This window comes from Thalassophryne amazonica, chromosome 12, assembly GCF_902500255.1.
Source record: "Thalassophryne amazonica chromosome 12, fThaAma1.1, whole genome shotgun sequence".
Taxonomy (NCBI): Eukaryota; Metazoa; Chordata; class Actinopteri; order Batrachoidiformes; family Batrachoididae; genus Thalassophryne; species Thalassophryne amazonica.
This window is the reverse complement of record NC_047114.1, coordinates 29009692-29036636: the sequence shown is the minus strand read 5'-3', so window position 1 is coordinate 29036636 and position 26945 is coordinate 29009692. Positions and strand designations below refer to the sequence as shown.

At 44.3% G+C, this 26945-nt stretch overlaps 1 protein-coding gene across 1 annotated transcript in view; it reads right to left on the bottom strand.

Annotated features, from left to right (window-relative positions):
• Positions 1 to 26945, bottom strand: part of LOC117521187 (sodium- and chloride-dependent GABA transporter 2-like) — a 125943-nt gene that overhangs the window by 282 nt on the left and 98716 nt on the right. The window contains 1 exon segment of the mRNA XM_034182537.1: positions 38 to 208. Within this exon segment, the coding sequence (XP_034038428.1) occupies positions 38 to 208 (171 nt within the window).

Here is a 26945-nt window from a genome sequence, read left to right as displayed (position 1 = left end):
TGTACGGCACAAAGAGACCAAACAGTATGTGGAGTACCTGTCTCAGTGTTCCTGGAGTCACAGCCACACTGTATAGAATCCACAGCGGAACCATTACAACTGACGAGATAGAGAAAAGTAGACCAAGGGCATAGCCCCACCAGGGGTACTGGTACGTGTTGTTGTACGTCAGTGGGGTGAAGGTGATCAGAGAAAGAAGCAGCACAACCTACAGTATTAAAAGAAAAACATTAGAGCAATTACTGAATCAAAGGAAGTGCCACTCAATAAACACAACAATACTGGAGCGCAAACCTCAACCAACACTAGTTTCCAATTACACAAATTTTTACCTTGGGAAAAATTAGAAGTGGCTTTTCATAAGCTAAAAACACTTAGTCTATTGATTGAGAGTGCCAGTTTTCACCTCACTGTCACTTTTGATTGAGATATAATGCAAAATGTACACCAACTGGGCTTTTCAATATTAAATTCAAATGTGCACAAAATCCACAATACGGATCAGATTCGCATCAATCTTTGTCAAATGATAGTGAGTGCCCATCTGCACCCCACTTTCAAATATGAAAGCAATTAGGGCATGTTTATTTAAGATATAATATAAAATATACATTAAAAGGGGTTTTCAATGTTAAATGGTCACAAAATCTGTAATCCGGATCAGATCTGGATCAAACTTTGTCAGTCGATAAAAGGATACCATCTTATATAACACTCTCCAATATGAAAGAAATTCAATCTTTTTTTTGGCATCTTCGATATCATAGGACTTTGATAAGAATGTAGTTCTTGAAGTTTAGTTTTTTTTCATCAGTAGTTGAGCCATTTCTCAGGTAGATGAACCTGCACATTGGCGAATCCACTACTTGATGGATGTTGAACCGGACAACCTGTGGGCACTACTTTCTCAAATAGTTGCAGGCAGGTATTACAGTCCTCAGCATTTGAAGACAAGCAGTTCATGCTAGTTGGAGGCCAACAAATGAGCCATGTGACCACAAGGTCATGCCATGCCTGATTTCCTGCTCATCTTCCTGCTTGCTGATCACTAATACCCCCGTCACACTAGAGGCCGAATGTAAATTCGACCCACATTTGCGAGGTGTCAGCGTGCATTCCTGGCCATCAGACAGCAATCTGAGCGCAGTCAGTTGGGCACAGTCGTGTGGCCACCCTGAATGTTTTGCTCGTGTACAAAACATTTGGAGCGCAGTGGGAAAATGTTGAATGGCAGTCAAACTGCTGTCAGACCGCAGTCTGACTGCATTCTGAACAAGTTGGGACATGCCTATCTCGGATTTCAGTGCTTACCAGTCGAGTGAGTATAAGAGAAATTGTGGAGAGCTGGGCACGTCTCAACTTGTCCTCTGACACTCCGAAACGGAGGTGTTCCTTTGTCTCGCTTCATCAGCGAATCGGTCGTGACACTCGAAGCCTCCGCGCGGCTTTCCATGACAAAATCTCTTGTTAAAAGTGAAATCTGCTGGAAAATGGCTGATGTCCAGCTCTTGTGATAACCAGAGAAATTGCACACGATGGTCCCGGCTCCACACAGCCATCCTTTTAAAAATGATGTGGTGGTTTCTGCCTCTCAATGGTGGCTCGGAGCGCGGCGCGCCGTGCGCCATTGTGGGCCATCCTTAAAGCTGTAGTAACACTCCTTATTCTCTGTGAAGCCCGTAAAATTTTCACCGAAAGCCAGATACATTTTTCGAATGGTTTCCAGCTGCCTGTCTCTAAAAGTTTCTGAAAAAATTCTGATGGAAAAAAAAGCCCAAATCATTCCACCATTTCCTCGCAATGAAACAACGACGAGAGGGGTGGACCAGTGCTCACTCAAAGCCTGCCCACAGGCGAATGACGCAACCGACAGGCGTGGAAAAACTCACGCATGCGCACGAAGGTTCAAGCTTGGCTGAAGTAAAAACATATGACTCAAATCCATATAGTTTTTGAAAAAAAAAAAGTCTGTTACTTTTCTAACAGACCTCGTATTTGCTCATTTTGAAATGGATGCCTGCAACACATTTCAAAAAAGCTGGGACAGGGCAACAAAAGACTGGGAAAGTTGATGAATGCTCAAAGAATACCTCTTTGGAACATTCCACAGGAGAACAGGTTAATTGGAAACAGGTGAGTGTCATGATTGAGTATAAAAGGAGCATCCCCAAAAGGCTCAGCCATTCACAAGCAAAGATGGGGCGAGGATCACTACTTTGTGAACAAGTGCTTGAAAAAATAGTCCAACAGTTTAAGAACAATGTTTCTCAATGTTCAATTGCAAGGAATTTAGGGATTCCATCATCTACAGTCCATAATATAATCAGAAGATTCAGAGAATATGGAGAACTTTCTACACATAAGCGGCAAGTCCGAAAACCAACACTGAATGCCCATGACCTTCGATCCACCAGGCAGCACTGCATAAAAGATCTTACCGAGTGGGCTCAGGAACACTTCAGAAAACCATTGTCAGTTAACACAGTTTGTCGCTACATCTACAAGTGCAAGTTAAAACTCTACTATGCAAAGCAAAAGCCATAAATCAACAACACCCAGAAATGCCACCACCTTCTCTGGGCCCGAGCTCATTTGAAATGGACATGCAAAGTGGAAAAGTGTGCTGTGGTCTGATGAGTCCACAAAGACCATCCAGATTGTTACCAGTGCAAAGTTCAAACACCAGCATCTGTGATGTTATGGGGGTGTGTTAGTGCCCATGACATGGGCAACTTACACATCTGTGATGCCACCATCAATGCTGAAGGGTACATGCAGGTTTTGGAGCAACACATGCTGCCATCCAAGCAAAGTCTTTTTCAGGGATGTCCTTGCTTATTTCAGCAAGACAATGTCAAGCCACATTCTGTACGTGTTACAACAGCATGGCTTCATAGTAAAAGAGTGCAGGTACTAGACTGGCCTGCCTGATTTGGCAGTCCAGACCTGTCGCCCATTGAAAATTTGTGGCGCATTATGAAGCACAAAATACTACAACGGAGACCCCGGACTGTTGAACAACTGAAGTCGTACATCAAGCAAGAATGGAAAAGAATTCCACCTACAAAGCTTCAACAATTAGTGTCCTCAAATCCCAAACGCTTATTGAGTGTTGTTAGAAGGAAAGGTGATGTAACACATACACATACCACTGTCCAAGTTTTTTTGAAGCGTGTTGCAGGCATCCATTTCAAAAAGAGCAAATATTTGCACAAAAACAATAAAGTTTATCAGTCTGAACATTAAACATCTTGTCTTTGTGGTCTATTCAATTCAATATAGGTTGAAGAGGATTTGCAAATCATTGTATTCTATTTTTATTTACATTTTACACAATGTCCCAACTTCATTGGAATTGGGGTTGTACATATTTGGTCCCATTCGCTCAGCTGGCCCAAGTGTATTGCACATGTTCAAAATATGGCACCATCGAGATGCGATGCACATCTGATGGCGGTTTATATGCATTTTTTGGATCATCTGATCACAGTCTACATATTCTGACGACATCAAAACAGCATCTGAAACTATCTGTTTGCAGCAAAGCCTGCCGGCATGTTGTGCCATGTATGTCCACCTCCACTGGCCCCGGCCAGGGAGGGCAAATGAAATTATATCTACTCTAATTTCTGGACTATTGATGGTGAATTTTCAATATATTATCAATTATTAATGTCTTTACTTTGATTTGTTGTCTTTGATCCCGTTCTTCATATACACATATACGTGTGTGATTTCACTTAATATTACTCTCTTAGTTAATCACTGAATTGCTAAAGTAATTATGTACTGAACTGTTTAAGTAATCATTAAACTGCTCACACGGGAAGATGAACTTTTGCTCACATGGAAAGTGTAAGATTGTAGACTATGTTTTTGCTAAGCACAGATGTACATTTTAATTAACAGTCCAGCCTTGAGCAGAGCGATGTGACGTGCACACCAGCTCAGGGTTGACGCTGTTTTCTTCATGTTATGAGAAGACCCGTGAGACTGGAGGCTTAAAGCCATAACAATTTTCATATCGATGTGAGAACAGACTTCGAGTCGCCACTTTGTTTTGTATATTGTCTCTTCCATATGTCTGTATGCAACTTTATTTTAATAAATACAGGAAGCAAGTGGGCGGGGCCCTTCAGAGCTCACGAGACGGTCGGTGATGACGGTCACATTCGTTTGCTATCTCCTGATTCCGGAAAAGAAATTCAGTGTCTCCTGCGTGATTATTTTCTGTGTTAACTGAGTTGTTCTCCTTTTCAGGTTCAACTCTGACAACTATTGTCATGATTATGGCCTGATCTGGGCGTTGAGCCCATTTTTTCCCCTTTCTGTTCTCTTTCTGCCCCAGCTTTGAGTTATTTGTTTATTTTCATCCTGGTTTATTCTCTGTTCTAATTTTGCTGTATTACTTTGTTTCTTTGCTACTTTTATACTTTAGCCATTGTCCAGTTCTGTTCTTGTTTTGTTCAGCCAGTTAGTGTTTTCATTGTTTACCACTTGTTTATTTTGTTCTTCTCATCTGTTATATTATCTGTTGTGCTTTAATGTCAGGTTTTGTTACTCACAGTCTCTGTTTTATTTATAGTTTGTTTAGCCACTTTGTTTTCTTAGTCAGTTCCAGGTTAGTTCTGTCTTACTTTTGTACCCCTTCCCCTTGGCCCTACCCCTACGCCTACCCCTTTAAAACAAGGGGTAAGGCGAAGGGGTATGCCTCTAGCCCTATGAATTGAGACACCCCTCCGCCTTAGGGTGGAAAAAACTACCCGTCTCAAACTGCCGTCTTCACTGTTTGTCAACATGGCAACTGAAGTGCAACTGTTGCTCTTTTTATTTTCTTGCCTTTCTGTGTAAATGCAAAGAAATAGAAGAATTCGCAGATTTCTTTGACGCATCGCAATCATGTCGGAGAATTTTGTGGTATTAATAATAAATTTAATTAATTTGTAATTTATAATAATAATTAATAGTATTAATAATTAATTAGTAATTAATCAATGTTAATAGAACTACTAATAATTACTAATTAATAATAGTAATAATTAATATTGTTAATTGATTAATCATTAGTAATGAATGAATTAATTAATTAATTAAAATAAATAAACACTTGAAATACACTCAACAAAAATATAAACGCAACACTTTTGGTTTTGCTCCCATTTTGTATGAGATGAACTCAAAGATCTAAAACTTTTTCCACATACACAATATCACCATTGCCCTCAAATATTGTTCACAAACCAGTCTAAATCTGTGATAGTGAGCACTTCTCCTTTGCTGAGATAATCCATCCCACCTCACAGGTGTGCCATAACAAGATGCTGATTAGACACCATGATTAGTGCACAGGTGTGCCTTAGACTGTCCACAATAAAAGGCCACTCTGAAAGGTGCAGTTTTGTTTTATTGGGAGGGATACCAGTCAGTATCTGGTGTGACCACCATTTGCCTCATGCAGTGCAACACATCTCCTTCGCATAGAGTTGATCAGGTTGTCAATTGTGGCCTGTGGAATGTTGGTCCACTCCTCTTCAATGGCTGTGCGAAGTTGCTGGATATTGGCAGGAACTGGTACACGCTGTCGTATACGCCGGTCCAGAGCATCCCAAACATGCCCAATGGGTGACATGTCCGGTGAGTATGCCGGCCATGCAAGAACTGGGACATTTTCAGCTTCCAAGAATTGTGTACAGATCCTTGCAACATGGGGCCGTGCATTATCCTGCTGCAACACGAGGTGATGTTCTTGGATGTATGGCACAATAATGGGCCTCAGGATCTCGTCACGGTATCTCTGTGCATTCAAAATGCCATCAATAAAATGCACCTGTGTTCTTCGTCCATAACAGACGCCTGCCCATACCATAACCCCACCGCCACCATGGGCCACTCGATCCACAACATTGACATCAGAAAACCGCTCACCCACACGACGCCACACACGCTGTCTGCCATCTGCCCTGGACAGTGTGAACCGGGATTCATCCGTGAAGAGAACACCTCTCCAACATGCCAAACTCCAGCGAATGTGAGCATTTGCCCACTCAAGTCAGTTACGACGACGAACTGGAGTCAGGTCGAGACCCCGATGAGGACGACGAGCATGCAGATGAGCTTCCCTGAGACGGTTTCTGACAGTTTGTGCAGAAATTCTTCGGTTATGCAAACCGATTGTTTCAGCAGCTGTCCGAGTGGCTGGTCTTAGACGATCTTGGAGGTGAACATGCTGGATGTGGAGGTCCTGGGCTGGTGTGGTTACACGTGGTCTGTGGTTGTGAAGCTGGTTGGATGTACTGCCAAATTCTCTGAAATGCCTTTGGAGACGGCTTATGGTAGAGAAATGAACATTCAATACACGAGCAACAGCTCTGGTTGACATTCCTGCTGTCAGCATGCCAATTGCACGCTCCCTCAAATCTTGCGACATCTGTGGCATTGTGCTGTGTGATAAAACTGCACCTTTCAGAGTGGCCTTTTATTGTGGGCAGTCTAAGGCACACCTGTGCACTAATCATGGTGTCTAATCAGCATCTTGATATGGCACACCTGTGAGGTGGGATGGATTATCTCAGCAAAGAAGTGCTCACTATCACAGATTTAGACTGGTTTGTGAACAATATTTGAGGGAAATGGTGATATTGTGTATGTGGAAAACGTTTTAGGTCTTTGAGTTCATCTCATACAAAATGGGAGCAAAACCAAAAGTGTTGCGTTTATATTTTTGTTGAGTGTATATCAGTCTGTGTGGAATGAGTGTGTACATTATACAGGGTTTTACTTTTCGAATGGAATTACTGAAATAAAACAACTTTTTCATGATATTCTAATTATAGTATGACCAGCACTTGTATGTGTGTTATGGGCTGCATTCTGTTCTGCGCTCTGTTAACCTTATATTTGTTTTTCAAATTCTCCCATTTTTTGCATCCAGCTCCATTTCCTTTATACATGTGTGTGTATATATTTTCCAACTTATTCCCATTGATGAAACTTCTCCCCATTTTCTGCCTGAAAGCTTATTAGGAGACGAGTGCGCTCAGGGCTCCCACTTTGTTTACTAAATACACACGTGTTACAGACCTTGAAATCCAACAGCAGGTATCGATATTATCCAAAGATTTATGAACATACAAATTAACGTGCTTGTCTTTTATCACGATTTTCTCCATTGTGAGATATAAAAGTGTCTTATCGTAGCATCCATGTGTATATGCATTATAACGCCTCAGCGCACGAGCGAAGTTACGATATTCTTCAGAACGACAATATACGCAACATGCATCCAGCGGCATACACGTTGCTGTCATAGGCAATTGCCTGTAAAGTTTTTTGGCAAGTTATAACTTTCTAAACAGCATTATTTGTAAGCGTAAGAGCCGTTTCATTTGTGCGTCTCTTTCGGCGCCATGTTTGTTTCTTTGGAGACAGCGGTAAGCTCCTCCTACCCCTCCAAATGGAGTGTGCATCCAGATTCACTCCGTTTGAAGGGGTTTGTAGCCCTCTGCCTACCCCTCAGCCTCGCTCCAAAAAGAGAATTAAGACACCCCTCTGTCTCTCGTGCCTGCGCAAAACAGAGGGGAAGGGGTAAGGGGAAGGGCTGAGGGGTAGAATTGAGATTCAGCCTTTGTCTATTACATCACTCCACTTTGTGCACTCCCCTCCTCACAATCTTGCCTGTGTATTATCTTTGTTCACTAGCCACGCCCCTTCCTAGATCTTTCCTCACGTGCACCTCATTAACGCCACCTGTTCCTTATCTTACATCCTGATTAGCCCACCGGCATTTAAACCTCACAGTCCTTCACTTCCCTGTCAGGTTGTTGTCTTCGTACACTTTCCATCGCCCTTCACAGTCCTGAGTTTTGTTCTGCCGTGTTCTGAATCCTGCTCTGTATCCTGCTTTGTCCATGCCTCTTGCCTCATCCCAGATGTTGGTGTTTGCTCGTGCCTCTGAACCCTGCTCATTCATGACTGTGTCTCTGCCAAATCCTGCTAGTACTTCTGCTGCGCTGACTGACCACATGTGTATCGAAACAAAGCCTGGAATAAAGACCATGATTTCTCTTCCACTAAAGCCTAGTCTGGGAGTTTGCATTGCGGGTCCAGCCACTCCGGGTGCGGGGCAGCCACCCGTCCTGACAGAACAATCTGGCCAGAACATGAACCTCGCATGAACCTTTTTTGGTTTGTTTTGAATTGAACTGAATTTCTTTTCCTGAATCAGAAGATAGCAAAAGAATGTGACCCTCATCACCGACCGTCTTGTCAGCTCTGAAGGGCCCCGCCCACTTGCCTCCTGTATTGTGTATCATGTAGATGTCACCTCCAAAGCCTGCTCCATGGAGAAACCCAGTGGTGTCTAGAATTATGCACCCAGAACCCGCGGAACTGCTCATCCCGGTCGCTAGCTCCACAGGTTCCAGCCTCAGAGATCCCTCTGCCGATGATCACCTCTGTTCCTGTGTTCCCCGACACCTCTACTACGATCACTCTTTCAAGATCAGGTGATCACACGCCTCCGAGATCGCAAATAGAGCCATCGGGAGAAGTCACATCACCCTGGAGCCCAGTCACGGTGCGCGGCCTGCCACCCAAAGTTGGTTTCATCTTGGCACACGGCCCGCTATCTGAAGTTGGTTTTGTCTCTGCGTGCGGCCCGCCTCCTGAAGTTGGTTTTGTCTCGGTGCGCAGCCAGCGCCTTAAGTTGATGTCGTCTCGGCACGCAGCCTGCCGCCTGAAGTTAATGTCGTCTTGCTGCGCGGGCCACCACATGAATTGATGTCGTCTCGGGGCGTGGCCCGCCGCCTGTTGTCGATGACGTCTCAGCGCACCGCGTCGTCTCATCCACCTATTGATATACCCACAGCCGGCCCAGCTTTTCTGCCACCTGCAGCCCGCTCAGACTCTGCTTCCGCCTGCACCGCGGCCACCTCGCTGGTGATGTCACGCCCATCTGCTGCCTCACCCTCGCCTGCAGTTATCTTAGATTTACTGTGCTCTGCCTCAGATTCACTCTCGGTGGCTGCTGAGGGAGTCTCCCCGCATCCTGTGTCTTGGCCAGAGGCGGCACCAGAGGGGGCACCTGCATGCACACAGACAGTGCAGCTGTTCCAGAGCTTCTGCAGCCTGCTCCAGCATCTGTCCTGAAGACAACCTCAGGGAACTGTGACTGTAGGATGGTTAGTGACTTTTCGTTTTTAATCTGGTTAATGCTGATCTGTTTCCATGCCTCTGACATTGTTGGGAATCTGTTGAAAGCACCATGTCTGAACCTGAGATGTTTTTCATGTATGCTCCTTTCAAATTTATAATTTGCCATGTATCTTATGAGGAGCTGCAGACTTAATTCTGTCTTCAGGTCCTCTCTGGGGAATGATGGTCTGCATGTGGGAATTATCTCAATACAAGCAGTGACTGAGTTCCTGCTTTGGTTCCCTACAACGCTTTTCTGTTCTAACATTGTTTTGAATTTTTCTGGGTGGATCCTCTATTTTTTGAGAGAAACTGTTTCCAAGATTAATTTGTTAGCTGATGGGATCTCTTTTCTGAAGCTGGTTAACAAGTTATGCTATTGGATGCTTTACTTATTGTGTTTCTGGATTAAGCATTTAAGTGCTCCATGTACACTTCTCAAGAAATTAATGATTACCTTGTGCTTAATGTGGAGCTACATTATTCCTTTCTTTGGATCCTGTTTGGGGAAACATTGTCACGTGGTGGAAAGGAACTCTTCTCATATGGTTGCAGAGTCCTCTCATTGGTTCTTGACTAGTTCTGTTTTGGATTTTTCTTGGGAAATTTGTTGGTTTTCGCAATTTTGGAGGGAAGTAGTTTTTTTGGATCACGCACCTGACTACTTCAGTTAAGCTCTTCCCTTGTATTCATATGGGTAATTGATTCTTTAAAGCAGGGGTGGCCAAGTTCGGTCCTCGAGAGCCACCTTCCTGACACTCTTAGTTGTCTCCCTGCTCCAACACACCTGAATCCAATGAAATACTCGTTAGCAGACTTTTAATGAGCCTTTCATTGGATTCAGGTGTGTTGGAGCAGGGAGACAACTAAGAGTGTCAGGAAGGTGGCTCTCGAGGACCGAACTTGGCCACCCCTGCTTTAAAGCATCCACCGAGTTCATTTAATTTCTGGTTCCTAGACCAATGGGTTAGTTGCTGGCAGTGGGATTTCGGGACACTTTGTGTTTCTCCCACTCTTTGGGTATGTGTTGTTTTCTGGGTTCTGGTTCTTTTTTGGCTGCAATGGGTTCTCTGTTGGATGGTCACCACCCTAAAGTGGTTGGTTTTTGCCTTTTGTGGTTCCAGGTGTTTCGGTTCTGAATTTATTCCTTGAGGTTCCTCTGATTCCACCATAAACGCCTGTGTCCCTGATTGTCATTCCCCTGATTCAGTCGGGGGTTTTGAAGAGCCTCCTGGCTGGCCTCCAGATCCGGCGTTCAGCCAGTGCCCTGACTTCTTGATGGACCAGGTTACTCCTCCTCCTGTTTTCCGCCCGTTACTTCCTTTCTCAGTTTTTGGTCATGGAATGGGTCATCCTTGGAATCTCCAGTTTTTTGGGGCCTTTTTGTGTGTATTCGGCCTCTTTTTGCCGCCCGTCCTGGGTCCCCTCGCCGCCCTCCCAGCATTGGTTTGTTTTTGTGTGGGTGCCCGGTGGCGCTCGCATGGGGGAGGGGTACTGTCATGATTTTGGCCTGATCTGGGTGTTGAACCCATTTTTCCCCTTTCTGTTCTCTTTCTGCCTCAGCTTTGAGTTATTAGTTGTTTGTTTTCATCCCCGTTTATTCTCTGTTCTCGTTTTGCTGTATTACTTTGTTTCTTTGCTACTTTTATGCTTTAGCCATTGTCCAGTTGTGTTCTTGTTTTGTTTAGCCAGTTTGTTTTGTTCTTCTCATTTGTTATATTATCTATAGTGCTTTAGTGTCAGGTTTTGTTAATCACAGTCTGTTTTATTTTTAGTTTATTTAGCCACTTTGTTTTCTTAGTCAGTTCCAGTTTAGTTTTGTCTTGGTGTTTATTTTCTTTCAGTTCTCATGTTTATGCCCGGTTTGTTGTATTATATTCTGCCCTCTATTTCTGTTGTAGCTTTGTTCAGTTTTTTTCCTCATTACCATTTGTTTCCACTCCAAACCCCTGCACCTCCCATCATGTCTTCGTCCCTCATTCATATTTGATTGTGTTCACTGCACCTGCCTCATTCCTTTCACTCACACTCTTGGCACCAGCTCATGTGTCTTTGTCTATTACATCACTCCACTTTGTGCACTCCCTCCTCATAATCTTGCCTGTGTATTATCTTTGTTCACTAGCCATGCCCCTTCCTAGATCTTTCCTCACGTGCACCTCATTAACGCCACCTGTTTCTCATCTCACATCCTGATTAGCCCACCGGCATTTAAACCTCAACTGCAACTCACCTCCAGTACCCCGTGTTCCACAGCGCAGCGCAGACAGCTGCTGACGTCCCTTTCACCTGGCTGCACTGTGTGCTGGCTACATCCATCGGGTCACAAATGCATAATCCACCGCTGACATAAATTAATCCCATGTGAAGCACCATCCCACGCTGATAATCCAACTACAGTTGTGTTAAGATGCGTATCAAGTGAAATGACCACAAAAAAAAAGAGTTTAAATAAAGAGAGAAGAGAAATTCCACTGGCTGCATCTGAAGAACATTGTGCAGCAGTTCAGCAGCAGTTATGGAGTCCAGCCGGATGAATCAAATCTAGCAATGCAAGTATATACTGATCAAACACCTAAAGGGATTTTGCAGTAGACTGTACAACAGCAGGCGATCGCTGACAGTTGTCAGCCTTTTGTGCGCTCTCTGGATGGAAAGCCCCTGTGCTCGCACGCTTGTGGACGTGCGCCCCACGTGTGCATGTGGAGTGGCTGGTACAGTGTTTATGAACACATATACACGCGGTGGAGCGAACATTTTGGTCACACACTCGCACACTGCTTTGATCAGCTGTTTTACGCACGTGGCACAAGCACGCTGTGTGCCTCGCGCCTCATTCAACCATTATGAACACATGCACGCAGCTGAGTGTACATTTCACCTGGCAACACAATTGCACGGAGTGTGGATCACTTGTTCTATGCACGTACATGCACGCACTCCGTCATGTGAGGCACACACACTCCTGTCAGCACACCCTCCTCCTGAGAGGTCAGTTTGCGCTGAGAATGTGAGGACAAGTGTAGATTTGATTGCATGGCTGAGTGATTGGGTGAGTGAGTGACAGCTCCAATGTTGGTGGCATCTGACAGCACTCTGTGTTATCTGACTATTGTCTGAAATATGTTTGGGCTGCATCCTGCAGGTGTGCACGAGGCAGTCTGGCTGCGTTCTGACATGGCTGGCCATGCCTCTTTCCCTCCCAACTGCGTCTGGATTATGACCATATATGCATTGTCGGCCTGGTTCCTACACCTTCTTGCCATGTGTGACAGGGGCTTTAGACATGCACTCACAACTCTACATTCAGCCTCCATTCAATCCTGTTTTGCTAGTCTCCTACTTCTCTCAACCCTTGTCTGCTCATCTCCTTGACGTGCAATCAGCATGCATCCATGTTCACAACCCTACCTGCATCCCAACTCCATTCTGCTTCACCAGCCATCTCCCAAATTGGCCACATGGTCCTCCATTCTTAGACTGCCTGAGTGTTAGAATTGGACCAACAAATGAAAGTCATTAGTTGACTAGTCCGATGCCCATTAGTCATTATCTATTTGATGACTAATCCTGACAACATACTAATAAGGCTGAAGGTTGAGCTGTGTTTTGTTTAATAAAACAAAGCACAGCTATAGAACTATAAGCTGAAAACACTGTATTAACACACTGAACTAGACCCTGTCTCTGTTTTTCAAAGTTGTGAAGTCTGAGAGCATGCGCTGGTGCCGCACTTCACCGGTTCCACAACACCAGAGAACTGCCTTGGATCCTGGATGGCAACCAGCCAGGTCGACATCCAGTCATTTTCCATACCTCTAAGATAACCATGTACAATCTCAATAAGCATTTCAGCATCTTGGGTGCGCGGGGGCTGATGGGAAGGCAATGAGACAAACAAATGCACATGCTTGATGGCGGATGCGTAATCAATGTAATATCGCTCACTACTGCGTGTGGTAAATGGCATTTCTTATCAAAAGTAAGCATAATAAATGTTTCCCAAGCACTGACAGCTGCGCACATGGCTTTGTTTGTCCCGATAGCCGCTGACCAGAAGCGCGCACTGCGCATGTGTACTGGTGATGCTGAACTCGTCTATTCCAATGAAGTTGGGACATTGTGTAAAAAGTAAATAAAAACAGAATACAATGATTTGCAAATCCTCTTCAACCTATATTCAGTTGAATACACCACAAAGACAAGATATTTAATGTTCAAACTGATAAACTTTGTTGTTTTTGTGCAACACGTTTCAAAAAAGTTGGGACAGGGCAACAAAAGACTGGGAAAGTTGATGAATGCTCAAAGAGCACCTAATGGTGAGTGTCATGATTGGGTATAAAAGGAGCATCCCCAAAAGGCTCAGCCATTCACAAGCAAAGACAGGGTGAGGATCACCACTTTGTGAACAATTGCATGAAAAAAAATAGTCCAACAGTTTCAGAACAATGTTTCTTAATGTTCAATTGCAAGGAATTTAGGGATTCCATCATCTACAGTCCATAATATAATCAGAAGATGTCAAGGTTTGAGTTTTGCTAGGTGTTCTGTTTTATTTTGTTCTTTTGTTCTGTTTGTTATTTTTGCATTTTGTTGGGTTTGGTTGGTTTCTTCTCTTGCTGGGGTTTTTCTGCTTGGGTCTGCCTGTGTTTCTTTCTCTTGTCTCTCTCCCTTGGATCTTGGTGATGGGTGTTTCTCTCTCTCTGGCCACGCCCTAGTTCTGGTGCTTTCCATGCACACCTGTTCCTGATTTGCTGATTACCACCTGTGGTTATTTAAGCTCACTGGGTGTGTTTGTTCCCCGCCAGTTTGTCGTGCCTTGTGCCCTCATTCCAGCTCTGTTCCTACATTCCATAGTCCTGCCTGCCTCTTTGTGTGTACCTGACCTCCAGCCTGTTGCTTCGAGCACGTCTGTTTGCCTGATTTTTTTGTACTGCTGTTTTTTCTGGACTGCTTACTCGTGTACTGACCGCCACTATCCTCAATAGTAAAACCTTCTAAAAACCAGAACTGTTTGTCTGAGCCATGCATTTGTCTCCTGCAATTCCAGACCATCCAGCCTGATAGTACAAACTGGCCAACGATGGACACAGCCGTCTCTAACCCATTTCAGCTGGCGGTACGTTACCACAGTAAGCAGGCTCGCACAGCAACAGGGTCATCTCATCAAACTCTCTTCCCGGTTTTGCAACCTCGCTAAACGCCAGAACTCGTTCATGGAGTCGGTGAGCACCCTGAGGGGACAATTGCTGTCTGTGTTAGATCATCAGGCTTCTACTGTTCCAGCCACCTTCAGGACCATCAACGGCTTCACCGGCTTCGGTACCTGAACCTGAATGCTGCAATCTGCTGTTGCCGCCTGAACGCTTTTCAGGCGAGTCCGGTGACGTCACAACTTTCATTACTCAGTGTGAATTAAACTTCGAGCTCATGTCATGTAAGTTCCCGTCCGACAAGGCGAAGATAGCTTACGTGACCACTTACCTCATCAGTCATGCTTTGGCGTGGGCAACAGCGGAGTGGGGTCGCCGATCTGAAACCTGTGCGTCTCTTCCGGCTTTTACAGCGGCACTGCGATCAGTTTTTCAGCACACCTCTCCGGGGCAAGAAGCAGCCTGTGCCCTCATGAGGCTGAGGCAGGGCGGATGCCGAGTCGCCGACTATGACGTGGACGTCCGCATTCTGGCAGCCAAGAGCGACTAGAATCCTGCGGCACTCCATGATGTTTTTCTTCATGGGCTTGCCGAAAACATTCAGGACCAGTTGGTGGCCGTCGAATTGCCTGAGGACCTTGACCAGCTCATCGCACTCGCCATACAGACCGACCGACGTTTACAGGACCTTCCTCACCATGCCATCCAGCTTCATGCTTGACGTGCCGCATAATCTCCCACCAACTCGTCCTCCTCCAGTCATGTCAGCACGGAATCTCCACTCCACAGCACTGAGAAGACAATGCAATTGGGTCGCACTTGACTCTCCTCTGCCGAGAGGCGGCGATGCCATGAAGGCGGACTTTGTTTTTACTGTGGGTGTTCCGGTCACATAATAACTTATTGTCAAGCCAGGGGTGCCACCATGTGGCCACAAGCTGAGATTCGGGTGAGTCAAAAGACAATTTCTCCTTCCTCAGCACAAAATGTGATTTTGGCTATATTAATATCTGACCATTCATCCGTATCTGTGCCTGCATTTGTTGATTCTGGTTCTGATGCAAACTTGATTTTGTCCTCCCTGGCCAGGTCTCTATACCTTAAACTGTATGAGCTCTCATGCCCTCTGGTGGTGCGCGCTGTGGATGGCCATAAGATGGGGTGCATTACCCATCGCAGTCAATCAGTTCAGATGATAATTTCTGAAAACCACTCTGAATCAATCAGTTTTCACGTTTTTGATAAGATGACTCACCCCGCTATTTTGGGGCATCCCTGGTTCCTACCACCCGCAAGGAAGTCCAAAGGTTCCTGGGTTTTGCCAATTTCTACCGCAAGTTCATCCGTAATTTCAGCACAGTTGCAGCTCCACTTCACGAGGTCATGTCGTCCCTCCGGCTGTTCGTATGGGCACCAGGGTGCGATGAGGTTTTTAGGGTTCTAAAGCATCGCTTCACCATGGCCCCCATGCTACTCTGCCCTGACCCTGCTCGACAGTTCATGGTTGAGGTAGATGCTTCAGACACTGGTGTTGGAGCTGTTCTGTCGCAAGTTAAAACTTCAGACAACAGGTTGCACCCGTGCGCCTTTTTGTAGAAGAAGTTGGCTGCGGCAGAACAAAACTACTGCATCGACGACTGTGAGCTGTTGGCAGTTAAAGTGGCCTTGGAGGAGTGGTGCCACTAGTTGGAGGGGGCACAGATTCCCTTTTTGGTTTATACCCATTATAAGAACCTAGCCTACCTATGAACCGCTAAGTGGCTTAATGCTTGTCAGGCCAGGTGGGCCATTTTCTTCAGCCATTTTAACTTTGTGACCTGTGTTAAGGATTTTATATATATATATATATATGTTATCACTGTTAAACATTTGTACCTTTTGTCTTCTTTCTGATGAGAACGGTGTTGTGCTGTTTGCACCTAACCCCGAGAATGTATGTGTTATTCAACCTTGTTTTAGCATGCTGGGGTCAATCTGAACTGGGAATGAGAAGCTGGATGTACTTATTATTATTCTGATTGTGATGTGATGCTTAGTGTTCCAGGCAGATGCAGAACAGCTGATAACTGCGAACGAGATGTGCTGACCTTCGACGATAAGAGTAAAAGAAAGTGTTCTTCCTTACAGCTGCACTTATTGACGTGTGTGTTTATGTTACGGGAAGAAACTTGTCTTGCGTCATTCCCCCCACCCTTAGGACAAGTTTTTGTTTATGTGATGAGGGATTCACTAATAAAAAGAGCGAAGCGCAGGCCAGACTTTAGTGTAGCTTTGGTGTATAGCCTGACTGCACTCCGCGCGTAAAATTTGACTTTCTGTCTCACTGGTGGTTCTTGACTCTGTTTGTCTTATCAAAGGTTTTAAGAATGTTTGGAGGAGAAAATACCCAACATTGACTGGGGGCTACGTCCGGGATCTCAACAATACCGGAGGTGTCCAGCGGAGGTCGTCAAGTCCAGACGTAAATCCTTGGCCAAGGTCCGATCGATTGATCGTGTCTGCAATTGTCGACCACCGTTGGCATCATCTGGTTGACGAGATTTTCCCGAAGAAGACAGACAGGAAGTCGAGTCAGTGAGTAGAATTTCTTTGTAAATAGTACTGAGTGAGTGGTGATCAGATCACATAAACAGTTAAATTCCGCAAGCGATGATACAGACTCGTCTGTTAATGCAAAGCAGTTAAACTCTGTAAGGAGGGTGCGGACTCCTCTGTTTATATACGCGTACCGGTAGGGGATAAAAGTGATCACATAAAACAGTTAAACTCCGTAAGCGATGATACAGAATCGTCTGTTAATGCAAAGCAGTTAAACTCTGTAAGGAGGGCGGACTCCTCTACGGTTGCGAGGGACGCACGTAGTTAAATTCCGGAAGGAGGAGACGGACTCCTCTGTTTTAATACGTAAAGGAAATCCCGGGTAGAAATACGTGCACTGTAAAAAAGCAGTTAAATTTGGCAGGGACGGCGGAGTCCCCTAATGCAGGACATTAGTTAAATTTCACGGGAGGGCGAGCTCCCCTGGGCTAAGAATACGCGTACGATTATTAAAAGTGTTTCTATGTGTAAATAGTGTTTTGTGTAAGTGTAAATAACTGTGTGAAAGTGTAATACTTTGGACAACGTTAGTGATAACCGTGCGTGTGGAAGCAGCAGGCAAGTGATTCCGCTTCCTACGGGGAGGTGAAAGGAATCAACCACACGACGGCAAATTAATTGTCACGTCCAAAGAAAGTGTGAAAACTTCAGATTTAGAACACCCTAGGTGTGCCCCCGTCTGAAGTCCAAATTATAACAAGGGATAATAAAAATGGGGGGTAAGACGTCTATAAATAAGGGAAATTTATCAACTGACGACTGGAAATTTATGGAAGCAAAAAATCCAAAAGCAACAAAGAAATTGGAGACCTGGATAAATAAACATGACTTTGACGGACGACTGAACCTGATCAGTATACAGAAGCTGAAGAAGGAGTTAGAACAGAAACATAAAGGTGATGAGAAAAAGATGCAGAAAGTAGGGGCAGATTTAGTGGCATTTTGGGAGGAGGAAGCAGAGAACAGACAGAAGGGAGCAGAGAAGCTGACGATTAGAGAAAGCAAGGAAAAAGAAAGTTGTAGGTAAGGCAGAAGAAGATGTGATAATTCAGCACAGAGAACCAGAACAACCTCAGCAACCACCGCCGGCTGGATCGTCGGTGACAACAACACCTTTATCTCCTCTACCAGAGGATGACGATGTACCGCCACCACAGTATGATTTAGCAGTAAAACCTAAGGTAAAAAGTGAAAAACCAGAAAAACCAGAAAAACCACAAACACGCAGTCAAGCGAAAGTGCCCACAGCCCCTCCCAAGGTGGAACACAGTGACCAGGGAGGTGCCTATCCTATGATAGAAGTACCAAATCCTCGTGCAGGAACAGCAGGACAGCGATCAACCATGCTCGTATATCGAACATGGAATGCTGATGATATCAAAGCAGCAGTCCGACATGATACCATCGCCACATGTCGATATTGAGGGATTTATGCAGGATATAGGAAACATTAGAAGTTCTTACCACCTTAGTGGACCTGAAGTCCAACAGGTGTGGATGAAAGCATGTGGCCCTAAATGGAGTCAGGTACGCGGAGACTGGAATCCTGCAGACCAACAAGGCGTACCACTGACACATGATGATCTAGTCTTAGAAACAAGAGTGGAAGCTATGATTACACGGGCAAAAGGTGTGTTAGGGCCAAAAATAAATTACACTGAAATTACCAGGACAGCTCAGAAAGAAGGAGAGCCATGGACAGAGTTTAGATGCAGATTTGAGAGTGTATTTAGAGTCCATAGTGGCATATTGCCAGGAACACCTGTGTATGAAAACAAATTGAAAAATATTTCACCTGTGAAGCTGACAATGACCGATTTGATTCATGATGGCAACTCAACAGCTGTCATAACAGTAACAGGTGCCACTGAAGATGTTTTAAAATTGAGATTCACAGGTATGCCATTACATGTGTCACTTTGTAAACCATATTTGACAGAATGGCAAGAATTGGGACTGACAGTCATAACAGCTTTGTCAGCCACTGATTGGAGCAGAGTTGGACCACGAACGGAGTTCAGTCCATCAACTAAATTGTATAAAGTGCCAGTTAATGTCTCATTGGTGCTGACAGCTGGAACACACATTGATGTGTCCACTTCACAATCCTGAGTGTTTCAGTTGAGTCCTGAAGAGGATGATCTCTCTCTTCTGTACCATCAGGATTGTGGACAACAGGTCCTTCAGACGTAGGACTGATAAAAAATGCACAACCTGTAGTTATAAGACCAAAAACAGAATACAGACCATGTGTAAGACAGTATCCATTGAAACCTGATGCAATTGAAGGAATCAGGCCAGTAATAGAGGATTTGTTAACAGCAGGAGTAATAGTGCCATGTCCAGATTCACCATGTAGGACACCCATATTTCCTGTAAAAAAAGGCTCCGCCCTCAGTGGGATGGAGAATGATTCAAGATCTGCAGGCAGTAAATGCTGCTGTAGTAAAAAGAGCTCCATGTGTACCAGATCCGCACACACTGTTAAGCTCATTGAGATTAAATTCTAGTTGTTTTTCTGTAATAGATATCAGTAATGCATTTTTTTTTTTTTTTCTGTACCAGTACACCCAGATAGTCAATTCTGGTTTGCTTTTACCTTTAAAGGACAACGATATACATTCACCAGATTACCGCAGGGTTACGCAGAGAGCCCAACTATTTATTCTCAAGTCATGTCAGCATGTTTAGCCAATTTTGTTCCACCGGCAGATAGCCAACTATTAGTGTATGTTGATGACATTTTGATTGCCTCTGACACACGAGAAAACTGCATAACTGACACAGTAGCATTATTATGTTTCTTATTTGATAATGGCCACAAAGTGAGTAAAAACAAAGTTCAGTTGTGTAGGGATAAAGTAAAATATTTAGGACATGAATTATCAGCCACAGGGCGCACGATCCTGTCTGACAGGAAGGAAGCAATTTTACACGCTCCAAAACCACAAACCAAAAAGCAGATGATGTCATTTCTTGGACTGACTAATTACTGCAGGGCATGGATTCCCTGCTATGCAGAATTGACTAGTCCACTTTCTGATTTGATGTACAAGGATGATATTTCAATGTCAACCGTGTTGGAATGGAACAAAGAAGCTGAGGAAGCTTTTGTAAAAGTAAAACAAACATTAGTGTCATCCACAGTTTTGGCACTACCAGATTATAGTAAACCATTCATTCAAACAGTTGATTGTAAGAATAAGTTCATGACTAGTGTTTTGGTTCAAGTGTATGGCTCAAAATTAAGGCCAGTTGCCTACTACTCATCTAAATTGGATGCAGTAGCAAGTGCTTTACCACCATGTGTACAGGCTGTTGTTGCAGCCTCTATGGCTGTTCAAAGTAGCAGTAATGTTGTTCTATTCCATCAGTTGACACTGAAAGTTCCACAGGCAGTCTCTGCACTTCTGTTGCAGACAAACATGAGCCTTTTGTCCCCAGCAAGACATCTTTCGTGTATGTCCTTGCTATTATCACAACCACATCTTACGGTAGAGCGCTGTACAACATTGAATCCATCCACATTGATACCCTTACCTGAGGATGGTGAGCCGCACAATTGTCTTGATGTAGCTACGGTCTGTACGAAAGCACGCCCAGACCTCCAGGACACACCCATCCCAAACAGTACAATTGTGTATGTGGATGGTTCTTCCACTAAAAACGCTTATGGACAAACACAATCTGGATATGCTGTTGTCACAAATTCAGAAGTATTGGATTCTGCTTCATTGCCATCCTCATTTTCAGCACAAGCAGCTGAATTAGTTGCTTTAACTGCAGCTTGCTATCTGTTTAAAGGTACGGCTGTAACAATTTATACAGACAGCCAGTACGCTTTTAGCACAGTGCATGTGTTTGCAAAACTGTGGGAAGAGCGTGGAATGGTGACATCATCTGGAAAGCCAGTGACTCATGCCACTCTCCTAACTGCATTACTGAAGGCTGTGAAATTGCCTAAACAAATTGCTATATGCAAATGTGCGGCTCACACCAAAGGCTCTGACAGTGTTTCAAAAGGAAATGACGTTGCTGACAAAACCGCAAAGGCGGCAACAGCTCTTTCTATTTTTCTCCTATATGACACCCCTCCGGATATGACCACAAAAGAAACCCATATTGCCAAAAAATATGTTTAAATGGGCAGCTATTATGAGCCATGGCGTGACGCATGTCTCATCAGGGGGTATGATATCGCAATTGCAATCTATTTTTTGTCTTTATGGGTTTGATGCATATGCAAAACAGCATTGTAGAGCATGCATGACATGTGCAAAACACAACTCACAAGGCAATTTCAGACCCCAAAGAGGCAAATTTCCAACACCACAATATCCCTTTCAAGTGATTCATATGGATTATATACAGCTGAGTAAACATGAAGGGAAGGAATTTTGTTTAGTCATAATTGATGCCTTCTCAAAATGGGTAGAATTGTTCCTTACAAAACATGCAGATGCACTTACAGTGGCTAAGGCATTGTGCAAAGACATCATTCCATGATTTGGAATACCAGAAACAGTCTATTCAGATAATGGAGCGCATTTTGTTAATACAATAGTGCAATACGTAGGAGAAGCGCTACAGGTCAATCTCAAAAATCATTGTGCTTATCAACCACACAGTGCCGGATTAGTGGAAAGGACAAAGGGCACAATAAAAATAAGATTAAGGAAATGTATAGAAGAGACAAAACGAACCTGGATTGAATGTTGGACCTAGTAAAATTGTATATGAGAATAACACCAACACCATCAGGGTTAACACCATTTGAGATACTTTATGGACGACCATATCGTCTACCAATTTTGACATGGATACTAAAACAGCAGATGAGGAACAAACATTAGCAAATTTTATGAAAAAGACATTAACACAGAAAGAGATAACTTAAACACATTTACTGCCGAATAATTTTGATCTTCCACAGGACGGCCTTCCAGTAGTCTAGCCAGGAGACTGGGTGTTCATCAGAGTCCAGTCCTCGTTGGGAAGGTCTATACCAAGTGCTGTTAACAACACCAACTGCAGTAAAGATAGCGGAGAGATCAACGTGGATACATCACTGTAAGATACAGCGTGTGTTGGCGGCCTCCACAGTGTAAGGGGAAGTCTGGCTACAAAGGGAGTCTATTTAATTAGCAATAGATTGTCTCAATGCCAGTGAAGCAGGGAGATCCTTGCACTATTAGGTGAGGTGGTTAACAACACTGTATCCTAGCAATCATGACTGAACTACAGCAGACCCCGGAGCGGCGTGCTCAGCGCCGCCGCTGCCGGACTGTTGGTAGGGCAGCCGGTTGCGTTGTGATCTTAGTGTGTTTCGTGCTCCTCGGATTCCTGGCCTGGTGGTTGACCCAAGAATTGCAGCTCACTGTGGACCAAGCCAGAGAACAACGCAAGCAACGTCAGAAGAGGTTTATTCATAATGTGAATGAGACAGATGGACACCCTCATATATACCATACTAATATGTGGTACAGATATATTCATTTATTGGCTATGGAATTACGTTACTAATTGTTATGTTTGTTCGCAAATACCTATATCCTCAACACACCCAGCTCTGACGGCTAAACCGTACCCTGCTAGGGTGACAGAATGTCTTATCATACGGATGCATAATCAAACTGTATTTCGGGGGCAGCAGTTCTCAGCAAATCTGATAAGATGTAACACCACTTGCCTCAGTGCAACCACTTATATGATAGGGATTTCAACAGAGGACGTACAAGCGTGCCCAAGTGCTGCTCCATTGACTAGACTGAAGGGAAACGCAAAAATATCATCACGTTAAATTGTCATCACAACGGCCATTCCCAATTTGCTTTTACGGGACAGGGAATAAAAATGTAGGTAAAATTAAGAAACATCTGTGTACCCAAACGTATGTTTTATCAAATAATTTAAGCCTAACCAAAACATAATATGTGGATGGTACTTATCTTCATCACATTGGACGGGGATGTAATTATACAGGCTCCTGTCCATGGGGAACGGATGAATCATGTGCTTATGTTAGTAAGTTTTTGCTACCACCTGTAAATGGTACTCCGGTGTATGATGACATCTATTGGCTTTATGGTTCCAGACTGTACATGAGTCTCCCACCAAATTCGGGTGGTGTGTGTGCACCTACCCAGGTGACTGACCATACATATGTGGTAAGACCTCCACAGAGAAGAATGGCAGCACCAGACGGAGGAGATTGATATACCCAGATGTGTTACCACATAATCACATGTGGGGCTCGGATGTACTAAAGGACCAAAAAAAATTGTGGTCTGTAGGAGATAAAATAGCACATTCATTGTTCCCCTGGATAGGAGTGGGAAAAAATTCATTAATGATTGAAACTCTGAATTATCGATTGGGTCTGTTCATGAATGTAACTAAAAAAAAAATAGTAGCAGCTCAAAACACTGAAATAGATGCTTTACGTACCATGGTGATGCAAAATCGTATGGTTTTAGACTTGCTTACTGGTTCACAGGGAGGAGTTTGTGTTCTGCTGAACACAACATGCTGTACTTTCATCCCAGACTCCATTCATTCAGTGGATATGCAGGACGCATTGGAAGAGCTGAATAAACTTCGTGATGCAATGCATAAAGACACCCTAGCCGTGAACCGGTGGAATCCCTGGTCCTGGTTGACTTCAGGACCATGTTGGCAGTTACTATTGAAAATGGTGTCAAATACATTTGTACAGTGTAATCTGGCCTTCCAACAAACTATGCCAAAATATCAAGCATTGAAACAGTCAGACCTTAGTGGAGAAAACTGTAATGACTGTACTGAGAATTATGATGATATTGAAAAGCTCACAACTCCAGTTCAAGCTTGAACTGTTGACGTGATGAGTTAACACACTCTTAGCCTATGAAGCTTTAGCTGAAAAAGTAATAAGACAAGTGGTGTAGTCGAATAATACAGAAAAACGGTTCATTTATACCAGTCGGTAGGAGTGATGTATGGTGGTGGTGTGGTGATAACAGAATCTTTGACAGACTGCCACGAAATGTGTCAGGTTATTGTGCATTAATATCATTATTGTTACCCATGACCCCTGAAGACGTTACGACATATGCAGCCTCTCTTATTCCTGAGGATTGGCAGAAAGGCATAGCCAGACATAGAGTAAAAAGAGATTGGAAAGGAGTAGGAAATCCAACATATATTGACGCAATAGGAGTCCCCAGAGGAGTGCCTGACGAGTATAAACTGGTTGATCAAATAGCAGCTGGATTCGAATCTTCCATCTGTTGGTGGTGTTCAATTAATAAAAACGTGGACAGAATAGATTAAGTTAATAAACTAACTAACTAAGCTGGGTGATGCCTACTGTATGTTTAACAGGTGATAAACAGGTGGGAAATGTTAAGGATTTTATATATATATATATATGTTATCACTGTTAAACATTTGTACCTTTTGTCTTCTTTCTGATGAGAACGGTGTTGTGCTGTTTGCACCTAACCCCGAGAATGTATGTGTTATTCAACCTTGTTTTAGCATGCTGGGGTCAATCTGAACTGGGAATGAGAAGCTGGATGTACTTATTATTATTCTGATTGTGATGTGATGCTTAGTGTTCCAGGCAGATGCAGAACAGCTGATAACTGCGAACGAGATGTGCTGACCTTCGACGATAAGAGTAAAAGAAAGTGTTCTTCCTTACAGCTGCACTTATTGACGTGTGTGTTTATGTTACGGGAAGAAACTTGTCTTGCGTCATTCCCCCCACCCTTAGGACAAGTTTTTGTTTATGTGATGAGGGATTCACTAATAAAAAGAGCGAAGCGCAGGCCAGACTTTAGTGTAGCTTTGGTGTATAGCCTGACTGCACTCCGCGCGTAAAATTTGACTTTCTGTCTCACTGGTGGTTCTTGACTCTGTTTGTCTTATCAAAGGTTTTAAGAATGTTTGGAGGAGAAAATACCCAACAACCTGGCTCCAAGAATGGCAAGCCTGACACTTTATCGCAGCTGGGCAACCCAGTCAACTGATCCGGGTACTATCTTACCAGCTTCCTGCTTTGTGTCAGCATTAACTTGGGACATAGAATCTAGGGTCCAGTCTGCCTTAGGCAATACTCCGGTTCCTCCAGGTTGTCCCCAGGGTAGACCATTCGTTCCGGCCATTCTCAGGGGGGACGTGATCAGGTGGGGACACGGCAGTCGGTTCTTTTGTCATCCGGGAATCAGAAAGACAGAGTTTGTTATTCAGCAGAGGTTTTGGTGGCCTGGGATGTTAAAAGATATTATGGATTATGTTAATGCTTGCGCAACATGTGCAATTCACAAGTCCTGTAACCGCCCGCCTGTGGGCTCTTTAATGCCACTGCCTGTCCGTACTTGTCCCTGGTCACATATCACGTTGGACTTTGTAACTGGTCTGCCACCTTCAAGAGGAAATACTGCTGTTTTAATTGTGGTGGATAGACTATCCAAGATGGCTCACTTCATCCCTCTACCTAAACCTCTCTCAGCAAAAGAAACTGCTGAAATAATGCTCACACATGTGTTCAAGTTGCATGGATTTCCACAGGATACTGTGTCAGATAGAGGAGCACAATTTGTGTCTAATTTCTGGAGGGAATTCTGCCGTCTCCTTGGGGTCACTGCCAGCTTAACCTCGGATTACCACCCCCAGGCCAACAGGCAGACAGACTGTGTCAATCAGGAGTTAGAAAAGGGACTCCGGATTCTCGCCTCCCAGCATCCTGCCTCATGGTCTGCACAACTGTCCTAGATAGAACTGGCACATAATATTCTCCCTTCTGCATCCTCTGTTTTTTCTCCATTTCATGTAGTGTACTGTCATCAACCTCCATTGTTTCCGTCCACAATACTTGATTCTTCTGTTCCCTCTGCCCTAGGACTCATCCTCCGCTGCCGACAAACCTGGGAGCGGGCACGTAGGGCCTTCCCATGGTCCCAGTGGCCTATAAGATGGCAGCTGATCGAAAAGATCTTCTGCGCCTGCATACAAACCTGGACAGAAAGTTTGGCTCTCGACACGTCATCTTCCTCTTGAAGGACTGCCCAGAAAACTGGCTCCCAGGTTCGTTGGTCCATTCTCGGTTTCCAAAGTCATTAATCCAGTTTCTGTTCGCCTCTGCCTCCCGAGGACTATGCGTATCCACCCGACCTTTCATGTTAGCCACATCAAGCCTGTTCGTTCCAGCCCATTATTTCTGCATTTCGTTGGGTTTGGTTGGTTTCTTCTCTTGCTGGGGTTTTTCTGCTTGGGTCTGCCTGTCTTTCTTTCTCTTGTCTCTCTCCCTTGGATCTTGGTGATGGGTGTTTCTCTCTCTCTCTGGCCACGCCCTAGTTCTGGTGCTTTCCATGCACACCTGTTCCTGATTTGCTGATTATCACCTGTGGTTATTTAAGCTCACTGGGTGTGTTTGTTCCCCGCCAGTTTGTCGTGCCTTGTGCCCTCATTCCAGCTCTGTTCCTGCATTCCATAGTCCTGCCTGCCTCTTTGTGTGTACCTGACCTCCAGCCTGTTGCTTCGACCATGCCTCTTTGCCTGATGTTTTTTGTACTGCTATTTTTTGTACTGCTATTTTTTCTGGACTGCTTACTCGTGTACCGACCACCGCTATCCTCAATAGTAAAACCTTCTAAAAACCAGAGCTGTTTGTCTGAGTCATGCATTTGTGTCCTGCAATTCCAGACCATCCAGCCTGATAGAAGATTCAGAGAATCTGGAAAACTTTCCACACGTAAGTGACAATGCCGAAAACCAACACTGAATGCGCGTGACCTTTGATCCCTCAGGCGGCACCTCATTAAAAACCGACATCATTGTGTAAAGGATCTTGCTGTGTGGGCTCAGGAACACGTCAGAAAACCATTGTCAGTTAACACAGTTTGTCACTACATCTACAAGTGCAAGTTAAAACTCTATCATGCAAAGCGAAAGCCATACTTCAACAACATCCAGAAACGCCGCCACCTTCTCTGGGCCTGAGCTCATTTGAAATGG